The 23,651-nt window shown below is 41.8% G+C and overlaps 1 protein-coding gene across 15 annotated transcripts in view; it reads left to right on the top strand.

The window, feature by feature from the left end:
* PTPN13 (protein tyrosine phosphatase non-receptor type 13) overlaps positions 1–23,651 on the top strand; it is a 188,498-nt gene that overhangs the window by 154,660 nt on the left and 10,187 nt on the right. For 10 of the 15 annotated variants that reach the window (XM_065596146.1, XM_065596141.1, XM_065596139.1 and 7 more), the window contains 17 exons: positions 733–826; positions 1,730–1,815; positions 2,988–3,150; positions 4,894–5,108; positions 5,198–5,296; positions 6,632–6,996; positions 7,360–7,546; positions 10,297–10,455; positions 11,535–11,706; positions 11,823–12,033; positions 13,614–13,684; positions 15,710–15,771; positions 16,935–17,025; positions 17,945–18,067; positions 19,548–19,639; positions 21,201–21,256; positions 22,790–22,893. In XM_065596146.1, coding sequence (XP_065452218.1) covers positions 733–826; positions 1,730–1,815; positions 2,988–3,150; positions 4,894–5,108; positions 5,198–5,296; positions 6,632–6,996; positions 7,360–7,546; positions 10,297–10,455; positions 11,535–11,706; positions 11,823–12,033; positions 13,614–13,684; positions 15,710–15,771; positions 16,935–17,025; positions 17,945–18,067; positions 19,548–19,639; positions 21,201–21,256; positions 22,790–22,893 — 2,350 coding nt within the window. The remainder of the gene's footprint in view (positions 1–732; positions 827–1,729; positions 1,816–2,987; positions 3,151–4,893; positions 5,109–5,197; positions 5,297–6,631; positions 6,997–7,359; positions 7,547–10,296; positions 10,456–11,534; positions 11,707–11,822; positions 12,034–13,613; positions 13,685–15,709; positions 15,772–16,934; positions 17,026–17,944; positions 18,068–19,547; positions 19,640–21,200; positions 21,257–22,789; positions 22,894–23,651) is intronic. The other 5 variants (XM_065596140.1, XM_065596143.1, XM_065596144.1 and 2 more) reach the window with 1 other exon arrangement.

Below are 23,651 nucleotides of genomic sequence, written 5' to 3'. Positions count from 1 at the left end.
CTGCCTCCACTGTTCTAAAAACTACTGTCAACCTTTCGCTTACTCGGAAGTAATATTAAAACAATTGGATCTTTGGGGCACACACTGAGATCATTTGTGGGCTAGCTCCTCCTCCTCCTTTTAAAGTTTGGGGGAAATCCCTGAAATAACATCGAACTGTGTGGTGATGGCTATATGCATTAAACAAGTAGGTTGAGTGCTCCAAAGTAACTTCACTTGAAACCTAAGCAGACCTTCAACCCAAATCTTAATGGCACCTCCTAGCTCAATATATTTTGCTTTCAAGACAGCTTTCTGTAACCTGAGAGAAAGAATACCTTTTAGTTTCACATTACTTTAATGACGGTGAACAAACCTAGGATATTGCATGTATGCATCTTTTATTCTGACTGCTGATGCATGTTGTGCACAAACAACACTTAGCTTTTCCACACTCATATATGCAGATTCTAGTGCTTTCGTAGTTCTGCTTGAAGGACACTTGTTTTACTAGAAAGGTTTGCATTTGAGCCTAATAGTTTTAACCCCCACTCCCCACACACATCCACTCCAATTGGTTATGATTTGCATGGATCTCAAAATATTTTATTTACAATAAGTTGGCTGTTGCTTTTACATGCTGATGGCTTGAGTGCTTCCTGAGTTTCTTAAGGGTTGTTTAGCTTTCTTGATCTAAGATCTTCTGTTTAAGTTTTTAAAGGTTTGCATTTTACCTATTTATTCTCCATTTAGGGTGGCATAAACACCAGTGTAAGACATGGTGGCATTTATGTGAAGGCCATTATTCCTAAGGGAGCAGCTGAGGCTGATGGTAAAATTCAGAAAGGTACATACTTTGCTCTTTCCACAAGTTTTCTTAAATAGCAGTAGAATGAAATCCAGATGACTTTATGTAGGCTTTGGAGAGGCATCATGGTCTAGGAGCTAAGAACTCCAGAGGTCTACTGACTGCCTGGCCTTAGTTACTTGTAATCTCTTTATGGGTCTATATTGTCGATGGGAAACTACCTACCTCTCTGAGGTTTTTCTGTAGCACTACGTCACCTTAGTCTCTACCTCATATGGGTGGTGTAAGGGTTAATTTGTAAAGCACTCTGACCATTTAAATGGTTAATAAGTGCTAAGTTTTTATAAATTTGACAGTGTTATGCAGTGAGGAGATAAGAAAGGATTACAAAGTGTGGGATATTGCAGTATCTGCAGAAACTGCTGAAGCTGTACTGGAGAAAAAAATGACAAAATATTTTTTAGTCACTGTTTCCTTCTAATGCATTCCGCTTTAATGGAGCAAATTGCTCTGATTACGCCCAGAGAGAGGAGAAAGAGGCTTTGTGTAATTAGTGACCTCCTCGCTTGACATGCTAAGTATCTCACTACAGAAAATCCTTGTAATAGCTCTGACAGTCTTTGTTTTTAAATCAGTCCTCTTAGTGAAGTGGAGTCCCACAGTTAGACGAGGGGTTATTATATTTCTCCCCAGATTTCCCAGTGAAGCATTGCTTCGAGCATTAAAATGGTCCTAGATTTTGGGGTTGGAATTAAGTTACAGAACGCTTCTGATACAAAAAGCCCTATTCTCCTCTCAGTGCATGGGGGATTGCCCGAGTTACTGCCCTTGTTCATTGAGAAACGAACAGATCAGTCTTACATGGATTATAAGCATGTTCTATATGAATTATTTATTTATTACATTCTTCCTTCTTCTAAATCATGCATTGTTTGCTTCTAGGTGACCGTGTGCTCTCTGTCAATGGGATTAGTTTGGAGGGTGCTACCCATAAACAAGCTGTGGAAACCCTGAGGAACACTGGCCAGGTAAGATAATATCAGGGGTGAAAGTAAGGCAGTACGGGCCGGTACGGTGTACCGGGAAAAAGTGGCCGCCAGTACCAGCCCCTGCCACTTTAACGCCGCTTTTGTGCCCCCTGTCAGCAGCCCTGCCGGGTCCCTAGTGGCAGGGCCGCTGACGGAGGAGCCAAAAGGGGCAGCCACATTAAAGCGCTGCCACGGCAAAGACCCTGCCTAAAGCGCTGCTGTGGCAGCGCTTTATCGTCCCTGCCCCTTTTGCCTCCCCAGACTGCCAATGGATGGGGGCAAAAGGAGCAGCTGCCCCGGGGCCAGCGATTTAAAAGGGCCCGGGGCTCCGGCCACTGCTGCACTGGAGCCCTGGGCAGCATGGGCCAGGCAGCCTGAAAGGGCTGGCTGGGGGACGCTGACCCCCAGTCCCTGCCCCTTCCGCCCTTGGCCCTGCCCCTTCTGGGGGGGGGGGGGGTGCGGAGCCAGCCCCCATACCGGTAAGTTTTCAATTTTACTTTCACCCCTGGATAATATTCTTCTCCTATCTTAGGTAAATAAACTTATCATGAGTAAAAGTACAGTAGACAAAACTGACAACAGGAGCTCTCCACTGTGCACTTCCTTGCTTAGGACCACTTTCTGATACACTTAATTATGTTGAGTAGCACCTCACTCCAAAAGTGGTGCCATTTCAGTTAATGTCACTATTCATGGCATAAGGCTGCTGCTTCCGATATCAGAATTTGGCCCTTAGCTAATCATGCATGGAAATGCATGGTGCATGTACAAATATTAGATCTCTGGAATAGTAAAATGCCACCAGTACATACTGTAAACTGTTTATTCATCCAGATTCCCTTGTATGGAGGACCCATGTATGAAGAATGTTGTCAGTGGCATTTTTTAATTATCCCTCATGCCTCATAATATTGGGGGGAAATCTTAATTTACTTTAGATGCTGTCTGGTTGATATCTTGTGGCTCTGTTACTCTATTATTGTTGATGTTGTTGCCATTTGCAGTTCTTAACAAACTAATCAGCTTACAGTGTTTTATGGGGGATTTTTTATAAATCCGTATGATTTATGGCTGTGAAATTTAGTTACCCAAAACAGATTAAGCTAGACCCTATATGGCAAAATGTGGTATTTTTGTGTGCTAACTAACTTGAATATGTTGTATTTCTGTAGGTAGTTCATCTGCTGCTGGAGAAGGGGCAGCTTCCAGTGGCCAAAGTTCATGCTCCCATTACACCGCAGTGCACTCCTCCAAATCAGGCAGGACAAAGTGAGCCCCAGAACAAACCAGAGAAAAAAATGACAAATACCAAAGACTACAACTTTGTCACTGAAGGTCAGGTCATGGAGAAAAACTATCTGATCTTTAGAACATCCCCAAAACTTTTCATTTTCTCACAGCCAGATGATCCTCCAGTGAAAAGAATCAGGGAAGTTAGGGCCGGCAGTGAACACGTCCAAGCCTTGTGTACAACACAGATTCTCTTTCATGTTGTTAAATGCTTTTTGAATATTTCCTTTAATGGTGTCTCAGTCATTTATTTTAGCAGCTTTTTAAATAGTTTCTTCCCTTACCATTCCTTAACTTATTTATATTGTGTCACCTTCGAAACGAAGGGCATTACTTCCTGTAATAGATCATGGCTAGGGCTCTGTGTTTATCACAGATTCCGTGACTTCCAGCGACCTCCACGACGTATGCAGCAGCCAGTGGGTCCTACTGAATCTTGCTCAGGTGGCTCTGGGGACAGCCACACTGGCCACTACTGGAGCGGTTCCACAGCCAGCCACACCAGCGCTGCAGGAGCGGCCCCAGCCCCGAGTCCAGCTGCACCAGCCGCTGCTCTGGCAGTCCCAGGGAGCTGGCCCCGGGGACCGCCCAAGCAGCAGTTGATGCAGCTGGCCCTTGGGACTGCCTGAGCAGCGGTCCTGGGAGCGGCGGGAGCAACCATAGCTTGGCGGCTCCCAGCAGCAGTCCCGTGGCAGCCGGAGCAGCGACTGGACCCGGGGTTCCCTCCCTGCGGCGGCCCGAGCAGCCACTGGCCCCCAGGGTTCCTCCTGCAGCAGCAGCCGGAGCACCTGCTGGTCCCCCAGGGCTTCCCCCCCCGGCAGCGGGCCCCCTAGGGTTTCCCCCACAGCAACTTGTGCCGTGGGCCCCCCAGAGCTTCCCCCCTTTCCCCTAGCAGCTGGTGCTGTGGGCCCTCCGAGACTCCGCTCCCCTCCGCCGCTGATACTGTGCCCCCACCCTAAGATTCAATCAGAGGTATTTATGGTATAAGTCATGGAGAGGTCATGGGGCCATGATTTTTTGTTTCTTGCCTGTGACTTGTCCATGACTTTTACTAAAAATATCGGTCATTAAATCATAGCCTTAATCATGGCCAACTCCAGAATGTTCCTCCTCCTCTATACTTCTCAATTATTTCTACAGCATAATGCCCTTACAGCCTTCCTGCATGTCCTCTGAGCCTCTCCCAGCTACTGCTGTTTTGGGGATAACATACAGCAGTGTGGCCATTTCCAAGAGAAGAACAGTAGGGAAAGAAACCATGAATCATTTTGACATGTTTTGTCTAAACCAGTGGTCCCCAACCTTTTTTGTCTGGCACGCACCAGACGACGAGCCACGGAGGACCGTGGTAGCGGACGAGCATCCGCTGAAATGCCGCCGACAAGCGGCGACGTCAATAAGCGTTGCCACCGAAATGCTGCCAAGAAGCAGTGTCATCCAGAGGTGTCGCCACCAAAATGCCGCTGAAAATCGGTGGCATTTCAGCGGTGACGCCTCTGGATGACACTGCTTCTCAGCGGCATTTCAGTGGATGCTTGTCCGCCGGCCAGTACGTGGGTGCACATAGACGCCTCGACGGGCGCCATGGCGCCCACGGGCACCACACTGGGGACCCCTGGTCTAAACCGATCATACACAGGGACTCCTTACAAAACTTTTACACATGGTAACCCCTTTCCCCAAACTATTGGGATGCAGTCTGATTGTTCTTGCTGAATAAGCAGCCTTCATGGAGAGGGTACTGTAGGAAAGGAGAGAAGTAGTCTATTATTTCTATTTATTTTCCAGACAACACATTTGAGGTAAAGTTGCTGAAGAACAGCTCAGGCCTGGGGTTCAGTTTTTGTCGTGAAGACAACCTTACTCCGGAGCAATTGGGCTCAAGCATAGTGAGGGTTAAAAAGCTCTTCCCAGGGCAGCCTGCAGCTGAAAGTGGGCAGATTGAAGTTGGGGATGTCATCCTGAAAGTGAATGGGGCTTCGTTAAAAGGACTATCCCAGCAGGTTAGAGCTCTCTCTATTATCTTACTTGTCAGTAGTAGCTATCTTGCAAGTGGGACCTGTGTCTAATACAAAATTAACTGTACCTGTAGGAGGTCATCTCAGCACTCAGAGGAACATCCCCAGAAGTCTCTCTCCTCCTTTGCAGGCCACCACCTGGTATACTACCAGAAATTGATCCTTCTCTGTTGGTAAGACCTATGGCATATGATGTTTTAGTTTTGTCTTCATTAAGTTTTGCTTGTTCAGAATACATTGGTTGCACATGTAAATGAAAAATAAAGAGAGGTGGCAGGGGACTAGAGTATCATACAAATGTGTTTGCTGTGTTAAGTCACAAGATAGAAACACAGCCTATTTCACAGAAATAAGAAAAAATACAAGGCTCTTGTATATTTACAATAGTACAATTTAAAAAAAAAAGACTCCTAAATGGCTTAAAATACTATAACTACACTTTCATTGGTAATGTTGATGGTTAGTTTGAAGTTGGCTTCACCTAGGGTTACATTTTCAGTGAGATGTGTGGTGAATTAGTTATGAAACTGCCATTTAATAACAACAATTATTTATAGTTTAGTTCTGCTGTACATCAAGCTGGAAAAAACTCAGCCCTGTTTTCTGAGTTAAAATACATGATCCCAAAAAGGATTTGTAAGAGTGCTCCATCAAATCAGTCCAAAGAGCACAATGCCATTTCAGAATATTTTAGTGTTGGTGGAAACTGGACTATATATTCTGCAGCAGAAAAAAAATTGGAACTCTATGATGGAGAAGTCCACATTAGTAGAGTAGCTTTCAATAATAAAGAACAATTAAAAGGAGTCTTCAAATCGAGTCACTTTATTGTTGTTTACCAGATAAAAACTGTTCTTACATGACAGTAGAAACAGATTTGTATCCTGTGTGTGGACATCTAAACACAAATTTAAACAAAGGGCAAGAGGAACAAAGGAGAAAATTAAAGTAACGAAAAGCGGTTGATGGTGTTCGGGGTGGGTGAGTACCTGAACACAGAGGTTTCCCACGGCATGAATAAATGGAATGGTCAAAGCTTCCATACTCATCATTGATTGGTACATCGTGTTTATGGGAGTGTGATTACACAGTTCTTCGGGAAATGGTACTGGAGCCAAATGTTTAAACTTTTGGGGACAGATCCTCAGCTGGTGTAACTTGTCATAGGCTCATTGACCATTTATACTAGGTGAGGATCTGCCTCTCAGTGCCTACCGGCAGTTTCAGTTTCTTAGAGAGCTGAGCACCCACAACTCCCATTTTTAGCACTTTTGAAATTACACATGTGTTATGTTACAGAAAATAAGTTAAATTCATCCTGAACTCTATGACGTTATACCAGAGCTGAGTTTGGTCCACTGTGCTGACTTCTGAAGTAAATAGAATGAAGCTTTGATTAAACATGTTTGATTATTTCTGCATTCTTTCCACATTTTCTGCCAAACCTAAAATGAATAAATGACCATTATAGCCAGAGTCTGATTTCTTAAACATCACATTTGTTGCAGACTCCCATACATTCCCCACAACAAATATTTCCAGACATCAGCACAGAAACTTCTGGGGCATCAAATGGAGATCAAGGTGACAGTTCAGATGAAAATGAAGTGACTGATAAGAGCAAGAAGCGACTAAAATCCCCGTCTAGGAGAGACAGCTACAGTGACAGCAGTGGGAGTGGCGAAGAAGAGGTAGTGGTGACCCCAACACAGATAGCAAGCCCTGGCTGGAATTCTGCCCTGTACCAAACTCTAGACAAAATGATGACTCCAGCACACACTCAGTATGAAACTCCTTGTAGCCAGGAAGAAGCAATTCGTACCATCTACTACTCTGCTCATGAGATTCCCAGCAAGCCAGAGTTTGAGGACAGGTATGATTGTAAATATCACTTATTTTGCAAAAATAAATACTCAGGTTTTGCAAGCCTAAAACAGTCAAAAAGGTGGAATTTCTCTGCAAAGATGGATGATAAGGCCTACTAATAAAAATTCAAGACTTTGTCCAGATAAAATCTAGTCATTTTCACACCAAAGACTTGTGTTGATTTGGGAGTGAGGGATGGTACAATTTGACCCCTGTTTCAAGTTTGTAAATGTTTGCACAAATATCAGAGTTCACACATGAATACCTGTGAAGTGAAACGTATCTTTGCAGAGCTCTAACCATGTAAGCAACAAAGTCTGGCTCAAATATTACAAACCATTCAAACTCTTGTTTCCCTGTCTTCTCATAGTAATCCTCCATCTCCTCTACCACTGGACTTGCCACCAATACCAAGCTGTAGAACGGTTACTGAGATTGCTATCCCTGGTTTAATGGATGATGCCTACAACAGTACCACCTCAGAGCTAGTTCCACAAAGAGAGAAGATAACATCACTGCTCAACCGATTTGAGAAACATGCTGATGAATATGAACCAGTAATTACTTTCTCTCTCTGTGCCATAAATGTGTTAAAGATTGTGTCTCTTGGGATTTTATTTAGCCATGGGTTTGGCCGTAACAAAATGCATCCTATTTATATTTACTTAAAATTAGGGTAATTGTTCTAGCTTCAAATTTAAATTTATAGTTAGCTAAGGATGTGTTTTGCAAAAGGCTCTCATACAATCTACTTATAGAAGGAGGCCTGGACATTTGTGACAATAGGACTAGCAGATTGTTACGACAGTGTCCCTAGATGTGTTATAAATGAGGCACTTGAGAGATTCAAATGTCTGACTTACTTTTTGAAATAAAAAACATGTTTTTTTTTCCCAAATCAGACTCTAAAGCTATGCAGACTGCATAACTGCCTTTGCATACATACAATTTGGGTAGTTAAATGCTCCATTGCTCTGTGCATATTATGAATGGACACACAGGTGCACACATATTTCTTAGGTTTCAGAGTAGCAGCCGTGTTAGTCTGTATCCGCAAAAAGAAGAACAGGAGTACTATCTCCTCAATATATGTTCCATTCTATATGCATCCGAAGAAGTGGGCTGTAGTCCACGAAAGCTTATGCTCTAATAAATTTGTTAGTCTCTAAGGTGCCACAAGTACTCCTGTTCTTCTTTTTACATATTTCTTAGGTACACTCTGAATCCATATTTTGAAGATTTGGCAATGTGTAACTATGTAGGGACAATGTTCAGAGGCTAAGTTTCTTACCTGTCAATATATATTTCCCCATTGTTACCCTCGGACTGGTTGGGGCCCTTGTAATCCCATCCATTTCCTCCGTTTTACGTCTGTCTGTCCCCCAGATACTCTTCTTTCGGCCTCAGAAGCAATGCATCAAACCCTCCTGAGAACCTTCTGACATCGCTGCTTCATATCCCAGAGGACGATGTTATGAAGCACAAAGCACCTCCGTCTCTCTCGCTCCCTGTCAATTCACAGAATAAAAAACAGTGCTGAAAATAGAGACCAGGCCTTTCTCTCTGCAACCCAGAGCACTGTACATTACAAAGGGCAAGCCTACACAAGCATGTTACAGGGGATGGAAGGGGGGTGATTTCTAAAGCGTACTGGGACTCCGCTAGCACACATCAGAAGTTCCCTAATGCATATTCACATAAACAATACTATGTTAAAGCACAGTAGGGAACTTTTACTGTGTGCTAGCAGGATCTACGTGGGCCAGTTGGTGCACAAAACATTGGTGCACCTTAGAAATCACACTCCTCTCACGCGCATAGCTGCACCATTTAGACAAGCCTATCAGTGCAATTCTCTAGAGTTTAAAAGTCAACTCTAAATTCACTATTCACAAATGCATCATCACACTATTAATCTCTTCTTTTGATCTTTTCTTCCTCTTGTTCTGTTAATTTCTGTGCAAGTAAAGCACAATCATAAACATAGAACATAAAATGCATGTAAATTACAAATGTATAATATAAAAGGCATACATGTGTGTAATACCAAGATATACAATACAGTACTCCAGCTTAGTAACGGAAACCTGAAGTTTTATCCTTTTGTAGGAGAGCACCTTCACCTCTCGTGCCCAGTTTTATTCTAGTTGCTATACTCCAGGGGTGGGCAAAATACAGCCCACAGGCTGGATCCAGCCCATCTAACATTTTTGTCTGGCCCGCCAGGCTCTTTGGCTGCCCCCTCGCGATCTCCGGGCTGCTAAAAGTCCCATGGCGCAGTGGGGTGCCCAGGCAGTTGCCTGCCTGCCATGGTCCCACGCCGCTCCCGGAAATGGCCGGCTGCTGCTGGCATGTCTCTGCGCACTCCCGGAAACCAGCCAATGGGAGCGTCGAGGGCATTGGTTGCAGGTGTGGGCAGCGCATGGAGACCCGCTGCCCCCTCCCCCCAAGGGGCGCACAGAGATGTGCCAGCCGCAGCCGCTTCTGGGAGTGGTGTGGGGCCACGGCATGCAGGCAGCCTGCCTGAGCCCTGCTGTGCCGTCGGCCAGGAGTCACCTGTGGTAAGCACCTCCCTGCCAGAGCCTGCACCTCGCACCCCCTCCTGCACCACAATACCCTGCCCCAGGTCAGAATCCCCTCCTGCACCCAAACTCCTTCCCAACTCCCACACCTCCTCCTGCACCCTTATCCCCTGCCCCAGGTCAGAACCCCCTCCTGCACCCAAACTCCCTCCCAATTCCCGCACCTCCTCCTTCACCCCAATCCCCTGCCCCAAGTCAGAATCCCCTCCTGCACCCAAACTCCCTCCCAGACCCTGCACCCTCTTCTACACCCCAAACCCCTGCCCCAGCCTGGAGCCCCCTCCTGCACCCCAATGCCCTGCCCCAGGTCAGAACCCCCTCCTGTACCAAACTCCCTCCCAGACACTACACCCCTCTCCCCCATTAATATAGTAGAAATGTGCTGCCCGTGACAACTTACCAAAATTTGTGGAGTGGCCCCCATGCAAAAATTATTGCCCACCCCTGATGTACTCAATATGGCCCTGATCTTGCAAGGATGTTATGCCCCTGCTTAACTTTATGCGCATGAGTAGTCTCATGGATTTCAATACGTAAACCTCATTACAGATGTGTTTGCAGAATTAGAACCTATACTCAATTGAAGTAAATTGGTTAATAACGTGTGTTTTCTTAAACCATCTTAATCGAAGCAGCTCATTCGGGTGACCATACGTTTCATACAGTATACACTATTTATCAACCTTCCAGACCATTGTTTATTTAAAACACTGTTTTTCCCGTAGGAGGTGGAACTCCATGTTACCATGACTAAATCAGAAAAAGGTAGCCTGGGCTTTACAGTGACCAAAGGCAATGATAACATTGGTTGTTACATTCATGATGTTATTCAGGATCCTGCCAAAAGTGATGGGAGGCTACGACCAGGAGACCGGCTTATCAAGGTGAGATGAGTAAAATTTCAGAGTGAAACCCAGCTCAAGATTAAGGGATTTGTGTGATAATTGAGAGGAAACAAACAAATCTTGAACCAGAAAAATAGGAATTCTGGATCCTGTGGTGTGCTGAGTCAAATGTGTAGATGAGAAGCAGACAACTAAAGGCGTGTATTGGAATTCATAATATGACAGTTGTTGAACCAACTTAAATATTAGTTTAAAATAAAACACATGGAAGATGACTGACGCATGATCGCTAAACCTTTTGCTGTTAACATCTGTGTAATCCTTCCAGACAGCAAAATAGGATATAGGGTTGGGCTCAGTATATATGATCTTTTAGGTTACAGTTAGGGGGTCCTTTCAAAATACTCATAGACTTTAAGGTCAGAAGGGACCATCATGATCATCTAGTGTCAGAGAGGAACTGTTCAGGTAAGCTTGGATAAATTTTCTTGTCACACTCCTTCCAGTAAATAGACCATAAAAAGTCTATTAATACAGCTACACTGAAGCAAAAGTTAACATTGTAAAGTGTTGTGGAACAAGAATGTGCTTAATTACGTTCTTAGGCCCCCATCCTGCAAAGATTTACACATGCACTTAGTAATTCCACTGAAGTCAATGGGACCACTCAGAGTACATAGAGTTTAGCATACGTGCCAGTCTTTGCTAGATTGGGGCATTAAATCCTGTGGAATAACCTTTAACCTTAGGTGAGGAATAAATTCATAAACGAGTGTGGATTAGGGACTGAGTCTGGCGTTCAGGCCCTGGCTTGCTAAAAGCTTATTCTTCCATTTTATAGAAACTGGTATATATTAAATCTTTTTTGTAATATATTTACTATTTTAACATTGGTAGTTCAGGATTTGTTTCTTTACTACTACCATTTCCATTAAATGTGTTTGTTCGTGGAAATGGATAACCTCATAGATTGCAGTTGCTGTCATTTACAACCATTTATATTTTGTCATTTAATATGAAATACAAATAACAGGGACTTCAGCTGAATTTTCTTGGTATCATTGGCTGTCTTAATTGCAACCATAATGAGGATTTTTCTGTTGCTGTTCTCTTCATAGGTTAATGACATGGATGTCACTAACATGAGTCACACAGATGCAGTCAGTTTTCTCCGAGCTGCACCAAAGACTGTCAGATTAGTGGTTGGACGGGTTCTGGAGTTACCAAAGATTCCAGTGTTGCCCCATTTGCTGCCTGATATTACATTAACGTGCCATAAAGAAGAGCTGGGTAATATAAAATTGTATGGCTGTTTGCCCTTGTGTGAAATGCCTTTCTTGGTCCCGTTGTAAAAATCACACTTAACTACTAAAAGAAAAAATTGAGGATTTTTTTCTTCTGCACAGGCCTGTCTATATCAGGAGGTCATGACAGCCTTTACCAGGTGGTATACATTAGTGATATAAAGCCAAGGTCAGTTGCTGCCAACGAGGAAAGTCTCCGTACATTGGATATCATCCATTATATTAATGGAGTCAGCACACAGGGAATGACTCTGAAAGAAGCCAAAAGAGCCCTGGAAATGTCACTTCCTAAAGTGGTGCTGAAAGCTACAAGGTATCCTCTGGAAGCTAATTCCTGCATGTGATTTTTAACTGACATAGTTGTAGCTGTGTCCACTTAAATGCATTTTCCTGGCACAATAGCTAACCAATTGGAGTGATAATGGCGGCTATTTTTAAAAGGCCTGATCCTTCAGGGTGCTCTGTCCTCTCAATTCCATTGGCTTAATGGAGTTGAGCATGCTCAGTATCTGATCAGATTGGGCTCATAGTGAGGATAAAACTGTCCAACTGCAGACTGCACTGTAAGAGGCATTCTCAGACTAAATTTGATATATGCCCAGCTTGTGCGTGGGCATTATGTAATAAGCAGGGTAGGACATGTATGTAATAAGTAAGGCTACAATTATGTCACGGAGGTCATGGAAGTCACGGAATCCACTGTGATCCCCCACTCCCCATTTTGTCACAATTATTTTTAGCAAAAGTCACAGACAGGTCACAGGCTTTCGTGAATTTTTGTTTATGACCCGTGACCTGTCCGTGACTTACTAAAAATAACCATGACAAAATCTTAGCCTTAGTAATAAGTTACGTGGATCAAAGTGCCCTTTAAAAAAAAAACCTAATTGTTTTGGGAAAAGTTGTCAACTTTGTCAACATTTTTCCAAAAGTTGTACCAACTGGAGTGAACCTCCCAGCCCAGATAGAGAGACTTGCACTAGCACGGCTCAAGCTAGCGTGCTATAAATAGCTGCATCTTGGGCTGGATCTCAGATTCTCAAGCCTAGGGGGTCTGGTGGGCTTGAAACCCTGAGCCACCACATCCACACTGCTATTTTTAATGCACTAATTCAAGCCCTGCTAGCACAAGTCGGTGTACCTGGGTTGTTAGGCTCACTCCCAGCTGCAGTGTAGAGTTACCCACAGAGTACTGAAATTGCAGATGAAGTTTGACCTAGTTCAGGGGTGCTCCAGCTACACCTTTCCCCTACTACATCAGCAGCCGGGAGGGGGAGTGGTGTAAGAGATCACACATTGGCCCTATGTCTCCCTAGGTTCATGTGTGTGCTGGAGCAGTCCTCCCTGGCACAGCAAACCTGGCTGTAAGATCAGATTATGCTACCAGGGTGGCACAGAGCAGCTGCATCCTTGATCCTTTAATTTCAGAACTCTTTACTAGCAATAATTTAATCCTTGGAATAATCCTGTAAAGAGGTGGCTATATAGGTATTTTATAGATGGGGCAACGGAGGCAGAGAAATTACCAAGTTTCCACTACTTTTGTGTGCCTAACTTTCAGGCACCTAAAGCTTAATTTTCTGAAGTGCTGAGGAGCTGCAGGAACTGAGGAGTTCTAAGGTTTAAGCCCTCGGCTGAGGCCACTAGATCGCACCTGTCTACTCTAAATCGCACCTCTTCTGAAAGTAGATATGAACCAGGATATTATTTGGTGAATACCTTTCTATTATTGGGATATTGAATATTCTTGGTACCTTATTCCAAATCTCTCCAAGGAAAATGTGATTGACATAGTTAAGGCCTAATAGTCAATAAGAGATTGCCCTCATATAGATACTTATGTATGGTTCCTTTTCACAAATCAAAAATATAGTGTGTTTCTTCTTATCGCAGAGATGGTCACCCATTGATTCCAAAGTCCAGGGGCTCTGTTAGCTCAAGTCCAAAGTTAATGAAAGCTAATGGTAAGGATCTCTTAGTTACCTACTGCAAATGAGTTTCTTTCTATCAATGACAACCAAAGTGTGATATCTTTCTTTTGCCTACAAAAGCCTGTCATAAACAGGATAAATGATATTCTTTTAAATAAGATTTGCCAAACTTCTGCAACAAATTTAAGAAGCCACTTTGCATAAGGACATGGATAAGAGACAGTACAGAATGTCACAGTTTCTGAGAAATAGAATAAAACCATTTAAATATTATGGAGTGTTCTGTACTCAACTTTAGAAAATTCTTGGCTTTTGTGATATATTGGCATTGTTACATACAACACAAACAATTTGGTGCTTCCTGTGGTATTGTTTACATATCACTGTGCCTAAGGAGGAAAGTTTGAATCAGTTTCTGCTTTCCGTTATTCCTTTGTTAGTCTTGTGTCTTTAATTTCATATCCTTGATACGTTTTTATAGTCTTCTAGGCTACCAAAGCCTAATAATAATACCTGAACACACTTGGTTTACTAAAAGAATTATACTCAAAATCTTCTTACTATGTTTCACACAATACAAGATAAGTATTTCTGTTATTCACAAATCAGCTCAGAATGCACACACAATTGGATGCAGATCTTTCTAATCAGGAAGTGAATAAGAACACAGCTCTTCTACCCACTGAAAAATGTATAGTGTGATATTAAGTTTTGTAATGGTCAAATAACACTTTCCACGGTATTATCCTTTATTCGTTAATTGTCAAAGTGTGTTTGGAGCTGTTCTAGCTGCAAAATGTTACTCTAGTGTGTCATAAGAATTGTCAGACTGGGTCAGACCAATGGTCCATTGAGCCTTGTATCCAGTCTCCAACATTGTCCCATACCAGAGCTTCAGGGGGAATCTATAGAATGGGGCAGTTGGAGTGATCCTAGCTTCTGTCTGTCAGAGGTTTAGAGTCGCCCTGAACATGAGGTTACATTCCTGTTAATGAATGCCCATTTAAAGAGAAAAGAGAAGTTAATATCTTGCACTAGATTTTTGTTTCAGAGTAGCAGCCGTGTTAGTCTGTATCCGCAAAAAGAACAGGAGTACTTGTGGCACCTTAGAGACTAACAAATTTATTAGAGCATAAGCTTTCGTGGACTACAGCCCACTTCTTATGTTATGCATCCGAAGAAGTGGGCTGTAGTCCACGAAAGCTTATGCTCTAATAAATTTGTTAGTCTCTAAGGTGCCACAAGTACTCCTGTTCTTTTTGTAGATTTTTGTTGTTTCATATCCCCCATCTCTGGTTTAGACATTGTCTCTTTAGAAGTTGGTCCTGAAAACACTACTACAAGCAGTCTCATTGACTTGGGTGTATGCTACGTCCAGAGATATGTGTTTGCAGGGATGTGCCGTTAGATTTTAAACTTTTGGGGGTGGGAGCTTTACAGTATTTCTCTAAAGTGACTCGCGTGCATCTGGTGCCATATCATTCATATTGTATTGGTATTACTGTTTATCAACAATGGTCGTTTTGGAGACTTGGTTATTTATTATACCATTATCTTCTCTTATTTCTCCTATCTCTGCAAACATAATGTTATTTTAAAATACTGTCATTAAGATATGAGTGTGGTTAAGTACCCCACTATTCTACCATTCAGTTAGGTTCAGTTATTCTTTTTAATAACTGTCAGCAGAAGGAAGTATATAACATTTCATAACAAATGATAAATATTTTTCTTTACTGACAAACAACTGTTTTTCATAATAACAACGAGGAGTCTGATGGCACCTTCAAGACTAACAGATTTATTTGGGCATAAGCTTTTGTGAGTAAAAACCCACTTCTTCAGATGCATGGAGTCTCCATTCATCTGAAGAGGTGGGTTTTTTACCCATGAAAGCTTATGCTCAAATAAATCTGTTAGTCTTGAAGGTGCCACCAGACTTCTCATTGTTTTTGTGGATACAGACTAACACGGCTATCCCTTTGATACTTTTTTTCATGTGATCACTACAAACATTTTGTTATTTAAAAGGTTACCGATTTGTTCTTTTTTGTTTAGGCCATCCCCATGGAGATCACTATGGCAAAACAGAAACAGCACCTGATATTTATGTCCCCAAGGTAAATAAAATGAAGCAACCATATTTAGCACAGCTGCTTTATTTTCCTTTATTCAGTTCTGATAAAATAGGTGCGTGTAATTCTATTGGTAGGAATTGTCATTAACTAGAGAAAAAGATATAATCAATACCCAACCCCAGCTAGGGCAAAATTTCTGTATCTTAAACTGTGCAGTTACAGCGCTGTCCGTTGATCTGAATCAATAAGTGCAAAAGTTTTTGGAATTATTTTTCCAATGCCCAGAACTTCATTTAAGGAAAGAAGACTGGTCTTGTGGCTAAGGCACAGACAGGGCTGTAACTCAGAAATCTGGATTCTGTTCCTAGTGCCTCACAGTGCTTGTATGTTATATTGGCCAAGTAATTTAATCTCTCTCTGCTTCCATTTTCTCTTCTAAGAAATGAAGGTAATGCTCACCTCCCTCACAGAGGTACAAGTGATATGAAGCTAAGATTGTTAATGTTTGAGAGTGTTGGATGGAGGACGCAATATAAATGCAAAATATTCTATCCCTCACAGTTATTTCTTAGGCTCTGTCTACACTACACAGCTTTTAGCAACATGGCTGTGTTGCCACAGCCGTGCCGCTAAAAGTCGTGCAGTGTAGCCACTGTTTGTCAGCTCTCCTGATGACAAAAAAACTTTCACCCCAGTGAGCGAGGTTAGCTTTGTCGCGCCATTCACACTAGCACTTGTCGCAGCAAAACTTCTGTCTTTCGGGGGGGGGTGGGGTGGGGAGGGGTTAATACATCTGAGAGACAAATGTTTTGTCGTTCAATTGCCAGTGTAATATAGCCTCAGTCTGAGGGACAAGAAGAGGAAAGTAATTGCAGCAACACTGCTCTCTTGGTAGATTGTTCCACCATCTAATAGATCTCTGTCAGGAAGTTTCCCCTTACATTCTGGCTTAATTTTTGTTTTTCTTAGTTTTGTTTGTAAGTTACAGTACAATTACATTGCCAATTTAAAAAAATGTCACGCATAAGTTACCACTAAAATTAAATCGTGTTTTCTTAATTGAGTAGGAGGCATGAAAAGGCTGCATATCTATGTCTGCCTCCTGAGTAGTACCCTGTGCTTTGTTAGAATGGGCTGCTGTTAGAGGAAGAAACAACATGTCCTTAAAAAAGAAAACTAACTCATGCTACCTTTTGTTTTGTTAGGTTAATGGGGAAAGCATGATAGGAGTTTCTCATGCAAATGCAGTAAGCAGCATTCATCAGGCAGATTTTTCCAAGAACAGTGATCACTCAGGTAAGGAGGAGAGATGTGAACATCTGTGTACTCCTCAGTTCAAGAGTAAGAGAGAGAATAGGCAATAGATTTCAAAATAAAAGACCATTTTAACTTCTTGAATATCTTAAACTTGACATTAATTTCTATAATGTGTTTTTCTGGTTCTGTATTCTCTCCTAAATGAGTTATTTGCCAAGAAAAGGAGAAGTGGAGTAATGGGATCAGAGTTTGAATTCTGTAGCATAGTCAAGGAAGGAGAGTGATACAGGAGCGCCAGGGAGCACTGGGAGAGTGGTAGAGGTGAAATATATAAGCCCTAGGCTAATTAAGGCGTGGTTCCCTGTAGACCAGGGAGGGTGGCTACAGGTTAATTGGAGCATCTGCAGTCAATTAAGGTCCTGTCAGGAACCTAATAAAACCCACTGCTTCAGGCAGTTAGGGGGAAGGAGAGAGGGCTGGAGTTTGGAGGTGTGTTGTGAGAGCTGAAAGACCAAAGAACTGAAGTAAGGGAGACCCAGCCCCAGCAGGGGAGGAAGACTCCCTCCCCCAGCGTCTAAGGACTAAAGATACCCCACCAAGGGGGAAGAGGGTAAGAACCCGCAAGGGTTGAGAGGAGTTGGGGCTCAGAGTGAGGAGCAAACCCAGATCCCTCCCATGCTTCCCTCCTCTACCACCTTCCTGGGCCACTAGCGGGGCCCTTGACACCCCAAGAGCAGGGGCAAGGGGTGGTGTCCTAGTCCCCCACCAAGAAAAGTGCAGGACCCACCATACTAACATCAGCCATCTTGTCACAAGAGTCACAATAATTATTCGTATTAGTATTTTAAAGAATATATAGAATATCTGCTTGAGGGAATGCCCCATTTTTGTCATTCACTTCCTTTATGAGAATTAATCTTTTTATATTCCTTTCCCCCATGTTGTTTTATTGTTCTAGAAACTGAGATACTGGAGGATGACTATTATGATGAGGATGACCACAATGACGTTGTTCAGTATCTGTTGAATGTTGTAGACGAGGAAGCCCAGAACCTCTTAAATCGCAATAATGCAACCACAGGTGACCATCTGCCAGCCATCAAAAAGCTAAACGCAGGAAATGAACACTGAATGGGCTTTTGGTTAGCTAACAGAAAGTGGTGGAATGGAAGTAGCTTGCAAACTGAATTTTTCCAAGAGATGTGATTAAGGGACGGTGCATCTAATAAGGGGATCTTTTTGTGAAGTCCAGATTTAGTAAAGCTGGTCTTTTATTTTAAATAATTTTTGGGTATGCACTAGTACCTGCAATTGTTTGTGGGTAGAACTGATGATGTTTAGATGTCTTGATTTGCAGGTGCAGTCAGGCACCCAAATTACATCCCTGATGGTTACAAAATTGTAACTGCAATTTTTGAAAAATATTTAAAAAAAAAATTCTTTTCAAATCTGCTCCGTTAATTTTCAGCCAATTTTGTAGTTTCCTTTCTTCCTAGTGCTGCACAAGTCAGTGCTCCCTTTTCGTTACTTCTCTGTCTTTGCAACAGAATACTCACCGTCAACTGAAATGAGCATAATTGTGGAATAGTGGTTGCTAATTGCTCGTGTGAGGTATCACTTGGGGCTTGCACATAATTCAGTGAATTAAACCAAACTGGTGTCTGCTACTCCAGTCACCAGATTTGAGACACCACTCACCAGTTTATAACTATTTTAATCCTTGTCCTCTGCTCCTTCCTGAACTTGCTGGCCTATTTTCATCTATTAGCATTCTGTTAAAACTACAGACTCAGAGCCTCCGCTGGTGTAAATCTGTGTGGTTCCATTACTGCCAAAGTTACACCCGCTGGGATCTGGCCCATTGTATACAGCAGCACGGCTGGTGTGTTGAACCTGGGAGATATAGCAGCAGTGACCTAGCTAAAGTAGGTCAGATTTTATCCTGTACAATTTTATGATGGCTCATTAATATAGGGAGTAACTAGAATCCGGGTTTGGACCTAGTCCTACTGTGAGTTAGATTCATACTGCTGGGTTAAGAACTTGTCATTCTTTTGTAGTCGGTACATCAGCTCAATACTGATGCAAATAACCACGTAGTGAAACTACATTTAAACAACTGTGCTAAAATTTTGATTGTGTGCTAAAAATGATGAAGTACATTGGCCTGATTAATATTTATGTTACGGCCCCTTTACACCACTCTGGCAGTGTAACGGGAACTGTGTAAACTGGGTGCCAGTGTGGTTTATACCCACTTTAAGGCCTCTTTACGCTGCCAAAGTGGGATAAAGGACCTTAGTGTAAATGAGAATCAGGCCCGTAATCTCCCGTTAGTCCTCTGCTCCGCATTGACAGTAAAGAGTTGTTAAGACTGAATGTATGGCCAAGGACTCGTACCCTTAGAACCCTTTTTTTTTCCCTGTGGTTTGTTTTTTGTTTTTGTTTTTTTAGCAGCAGGCACTCCTTTTCTTACATTTGAATGAAAATATGAGTATTTTCACTTAATCTACCCATAACATCACTTCTGTATAGCTCTGTCTTCCAATGTATTTCTCCAGCAGGTTCTTTAGAGACCAGTGGGAAGCTGGCAGAAGAAAAAGCTGAAGACACGGACTGTGATGGGTCATCTTTGCCTGAAGACTTTCCAGAGGTAAAATGAAAAGATGTTGGCAGTGTCTTTATTTGCCGATTTCCTAGACTATTTACATTAACTTCTTGTTCCCTCGATCAGACTGAATTTGTGGAAATAATTTCATCAACATTTTAAATGTAACTGTCACTGCCATTTGATTGGCCTCCAGAAAACAGTGTTTATAAACCAAGAGTATGGAAATAGTTTTTGAAATACTGTATAATAATTAATCTGTGATAAATTAACCACACAAGAGAACAAACCAGAAAATTAACATTTGCTGTTCCTGGTTGGAAGCAATGAAAGCCAACAGTTTTAAAAAGTGTAATGATAATAAATGCCGATAAATGCTATTTCATACATGCTAGCTAGAAAGTTCCCTCAATTCATAGAAGGTTAGAAAAAATCAGAGCATTTCAAATATTTTGCAGAGTATCTGTAAAGAGTCCAAACCTGAGGCTCCCTCTCCTTCACCTTTCTGCTCAGATAAACAAATGTTCACAAACAAATTCTATACCACCTTCACTCTACACTTCCCCATGTTGTCCTATGTTGCATCAGTCAATAGACATCCAGACACCCATAGCAAATGTATCCAGTTAATAGAATCCCCCTATCCAGTGTATACTCAAGGTTTGTACTTCCTGCCCAGTTACAACTGTGACTCAACACCAGGACCCTTGATCTAGAACATCTCTCTAGGGGATCTAAAAGGGAGACTCCTCTTGGCTAAGGCACCACCAGCTGGGCCAAGCTGGTCTCAGTTGTGAGTCACTCTTGACATTTTTTTACACTGACATTGCCTGAGCTCTCTTAATCAAAAATAAAATAAAAAAGCTCCTTACCCCCTCTTGAATATTCTAGTTCTGTTCATGCATATGAGACATATTTCATTTGGGGGCAAAACTCACAGGTGCACTGTCCTTTTGTTTTCCGTTTGGGTACGGGTATAGGCTGACTTGCCAGGGGATTGTCACTTGAGTTATGTGTTGAGCAGAGCGACAAGCAGATTTTCTGCCTGATCGAATTTCAGCTCTGCGTTGTTTCAGAAGTGAGCATGCTGAACATTTGCCTATGTGTAAAACTAGAGCCAGGCCATCTCTCCTTCCTAGTCCTAGTCTTCACTATAGTTATACTGGCGAGCCCTCCTAGAGTAGATGCAGCTTATATCACCAAGAGTGTTTTCCCCCAGTATAGCGTATACCAGTTCTTTGGACAAAATAAGATGTACACACACTAGGGTTTTTGGCAAAACAAAAAAACCCTAACTGACATTACTAGCACAGAGAGACTGAAGCTGGAAGAAGAGCTGGGGGTGGGCTCTAGGCTGGGATATGATTTTACCTCTCCAACTGCTCCACATTCCGCAGTGCAGAGGCTGAATGTTTGGGGGTTTTGTGGTTGGGTGGATTTTCTGGAAGAATAGAGATTGTCAGTGCATAATGCTTTCAGTGTGGTACCCTGCACAAATATTAAATTTACTTGTTAACATTGTTTTAGTTTATAAGATAAAAGTATGCTTGTTGTACAGTCCCCTTCCAACATAACTCACTATACTTTGAAATGCTTCCTTCACTAGCCGACACAAATAAATGGCTGTGAAGAACATTGTGAAGACAAAGTAATGCCTGAAAGGTGAGATTTTTAAGTGGAATTTAAGAGTAACATAATTTTTACAGCTCAGTGAAGTGAGGGAAGATAAAGCACAAACAAACCACAAACCCTATCTGTCTGTTGACATGTTGATATAGGATGCTTTGTGTCTGTTCATGTTATCTGAGAGGTCATGATATTCTTTAGTGCTATAGAACTTGATGTTCAAGAACACTGTCGTGAATTATGAACAGTACAAATCTGCTGTAGGACTCTATTTTGCTACTCAACTACTGGAACATAATTAGGATGAAAAAGTATTCAGATCTGGGGGACTATGCAAGTCCAGTTGCCTCCACTCCTTCCTCTTTTCCCAAAACTTACTGATATCAAAGGATAACTTTTCATCTGTAGATCGCTGGTTTGAATCCAGCCCAGGACAGTAGTGTTTGAAAGCTGCTTCTTTCTGACAGTGATTTAACTGACTGAATGAACAGACATTTCCATGTGGGAATGCGTCCCCATTAATATCACCATCAAAACTGGCAGTAGCTGCCACCTTCTTTAGTCCAAAGTCCAGACAGGCTTATGGTGGATTGAGGTGTCCTGCTCTGAGAACGTGAGGAATCTGCACTGCAGATATTTTGTGGGGAAATGTTTTAGCTACTTAGGTTCTTATACCACAAGCGTCACCATGGTATCTGAGTTCCTTGCAGACATGCATACAATAAACTAACAGCAAAGGTTCCTCCTCTGTTCTTCTCCTGCTAGTCTTAAATGAGAGAATCTTCAGTCATGACTCAAGCATAATAAAGTAAAATATAACAACGGCAGCTACACTGTGTTGCTCTGAAGAAAACTTCAGAAAACTTAACTGCTTAATGGCTGTTTTTTCCTCAAATAAATTCAGAATTTATTTGATTTTTGTATTGTCATTTTGTCCTGCAAAGATACAGATCACACTAGAAAGTCATTGGTGTGTGTGAATGGGTGTATAACACGTAATTATATCATACATACAGACATGTGTAACATACATACATATGTACATACATATATAGTTGCATGGGCAAACTTAATTCTGGAATTTCTCAATATTTGGGTGCTTGATGTTGCAACTTTTGTGCTCTTTAATGTAGCTTTTTGTAGGCAATACATATGTATGTTATGTTATTTAAATTTAGTTCAGTAAGGCTAAAAAATCATTAGAAGCTAAGGCTTTTGATTTCAAGGAACAACAATAAAAATTGATCCAGAAAATATCCTTTTTGAGTTTCTCTCTTTTTAAGAGCATTCCCTATATTTGTATTTTATGTAATATGATTCATAATCTCTATGTATTACATTAATAGCTATCATCATGGAATTAAACCTCTTATTTTGGTTGAATCTATTGAATACATTAAATATTTATTTTCTTCTAATTGTGGTTTATAAAGTTGATCTAAATTTAAGAATTCTGTACTTTTCTAAAGTATGTTGTAGGGTCTTTTGTTTACAGAAAATGTTCATATTTAAAATTGAAATGTATTGTTCTAATAGGAAATGTTCTAATAACATTCTTTGCTTTTCTAGGTCACCTCAACAACCTCTTTCGGGACAAGCGGATGAAGATGAAATTACATGGGGAAGTGATGAACTCCCTATTGAATCAATAAATCAGGAACACCTGTCTAAAGGCAAGGACTTGAACAAATAAACAATCAATGGGAAATGAGGATTACAATAATGTAATCATGTCAGAAATGTATTTGAACATGTTCTGGATATTGTGAAGGGCCCAGTCCTGAGAAGAGCAGTCTATGGGAGATCAGGGTGCTCAAGAGTTCATAGAAGTGGATCATCCTAATTCAAGCTTGCAAATCCTTTTTCACACAAGGGAGTAATCCCACTCATTCACTGAATGCTCGTCTGAGCAAGGGATTGCAGAATTGGGCCATAGTCAGAACTGCAGCCAATTCCCTTCCATCATTTCTATTTTATGAAAGCTGCAATGGCATATGGTGAAATGTGCAATTGGACAGAGATCCTATTGGCATCTATTGAGTGCTGACTCCACACCCTAAATACACGGCATTTTCCTCATTACTTCGGGCCTGATTTTGCCATCTTTATTGAAGTCAATGGACCTACTCCCAGAATAAGATACTGCGCGACATGAGTAAGGGTGTCAGAATTGGGTGTCTATCTTTAGCATCTTGAATAGGTTCAGGAATATGTTCTGTTACCTGAATTCATATTCACAAGTCCTATTCAGACTTGTGTCTATAGCATCTGTGCTTCAAAGTGCTTTTTAACTTAGAAAAAATAAACATGAACATAAACTATTCTAGTAAATTTTTTGTATGATTCAGTAGTCACAAGCTATTTTTAACTCTCATGTCAAGGAAACTTGGATTATTAATGAGTTGTGTGGTGTTTGAAAGAAAAATGCAGG

The sequence above is a fragment of the Chrysemys picta genome, chromosome 5 (assembly GCF_011386835.1).
Source record: "Chrysemys picta bellii isolate R12L10 chromosome 5, ASM1138683v2, whole genome shotgun sequence".
NCBI lineage: Eukaryota > Metazoa > Chordata > Testudines > Emydidae > Chrysemys > Chrysemys picta.
Note: the sequence above shows the minus strand (reverse complement) of the source record. Positions and strands in the feature narration are given on the sequence as shown.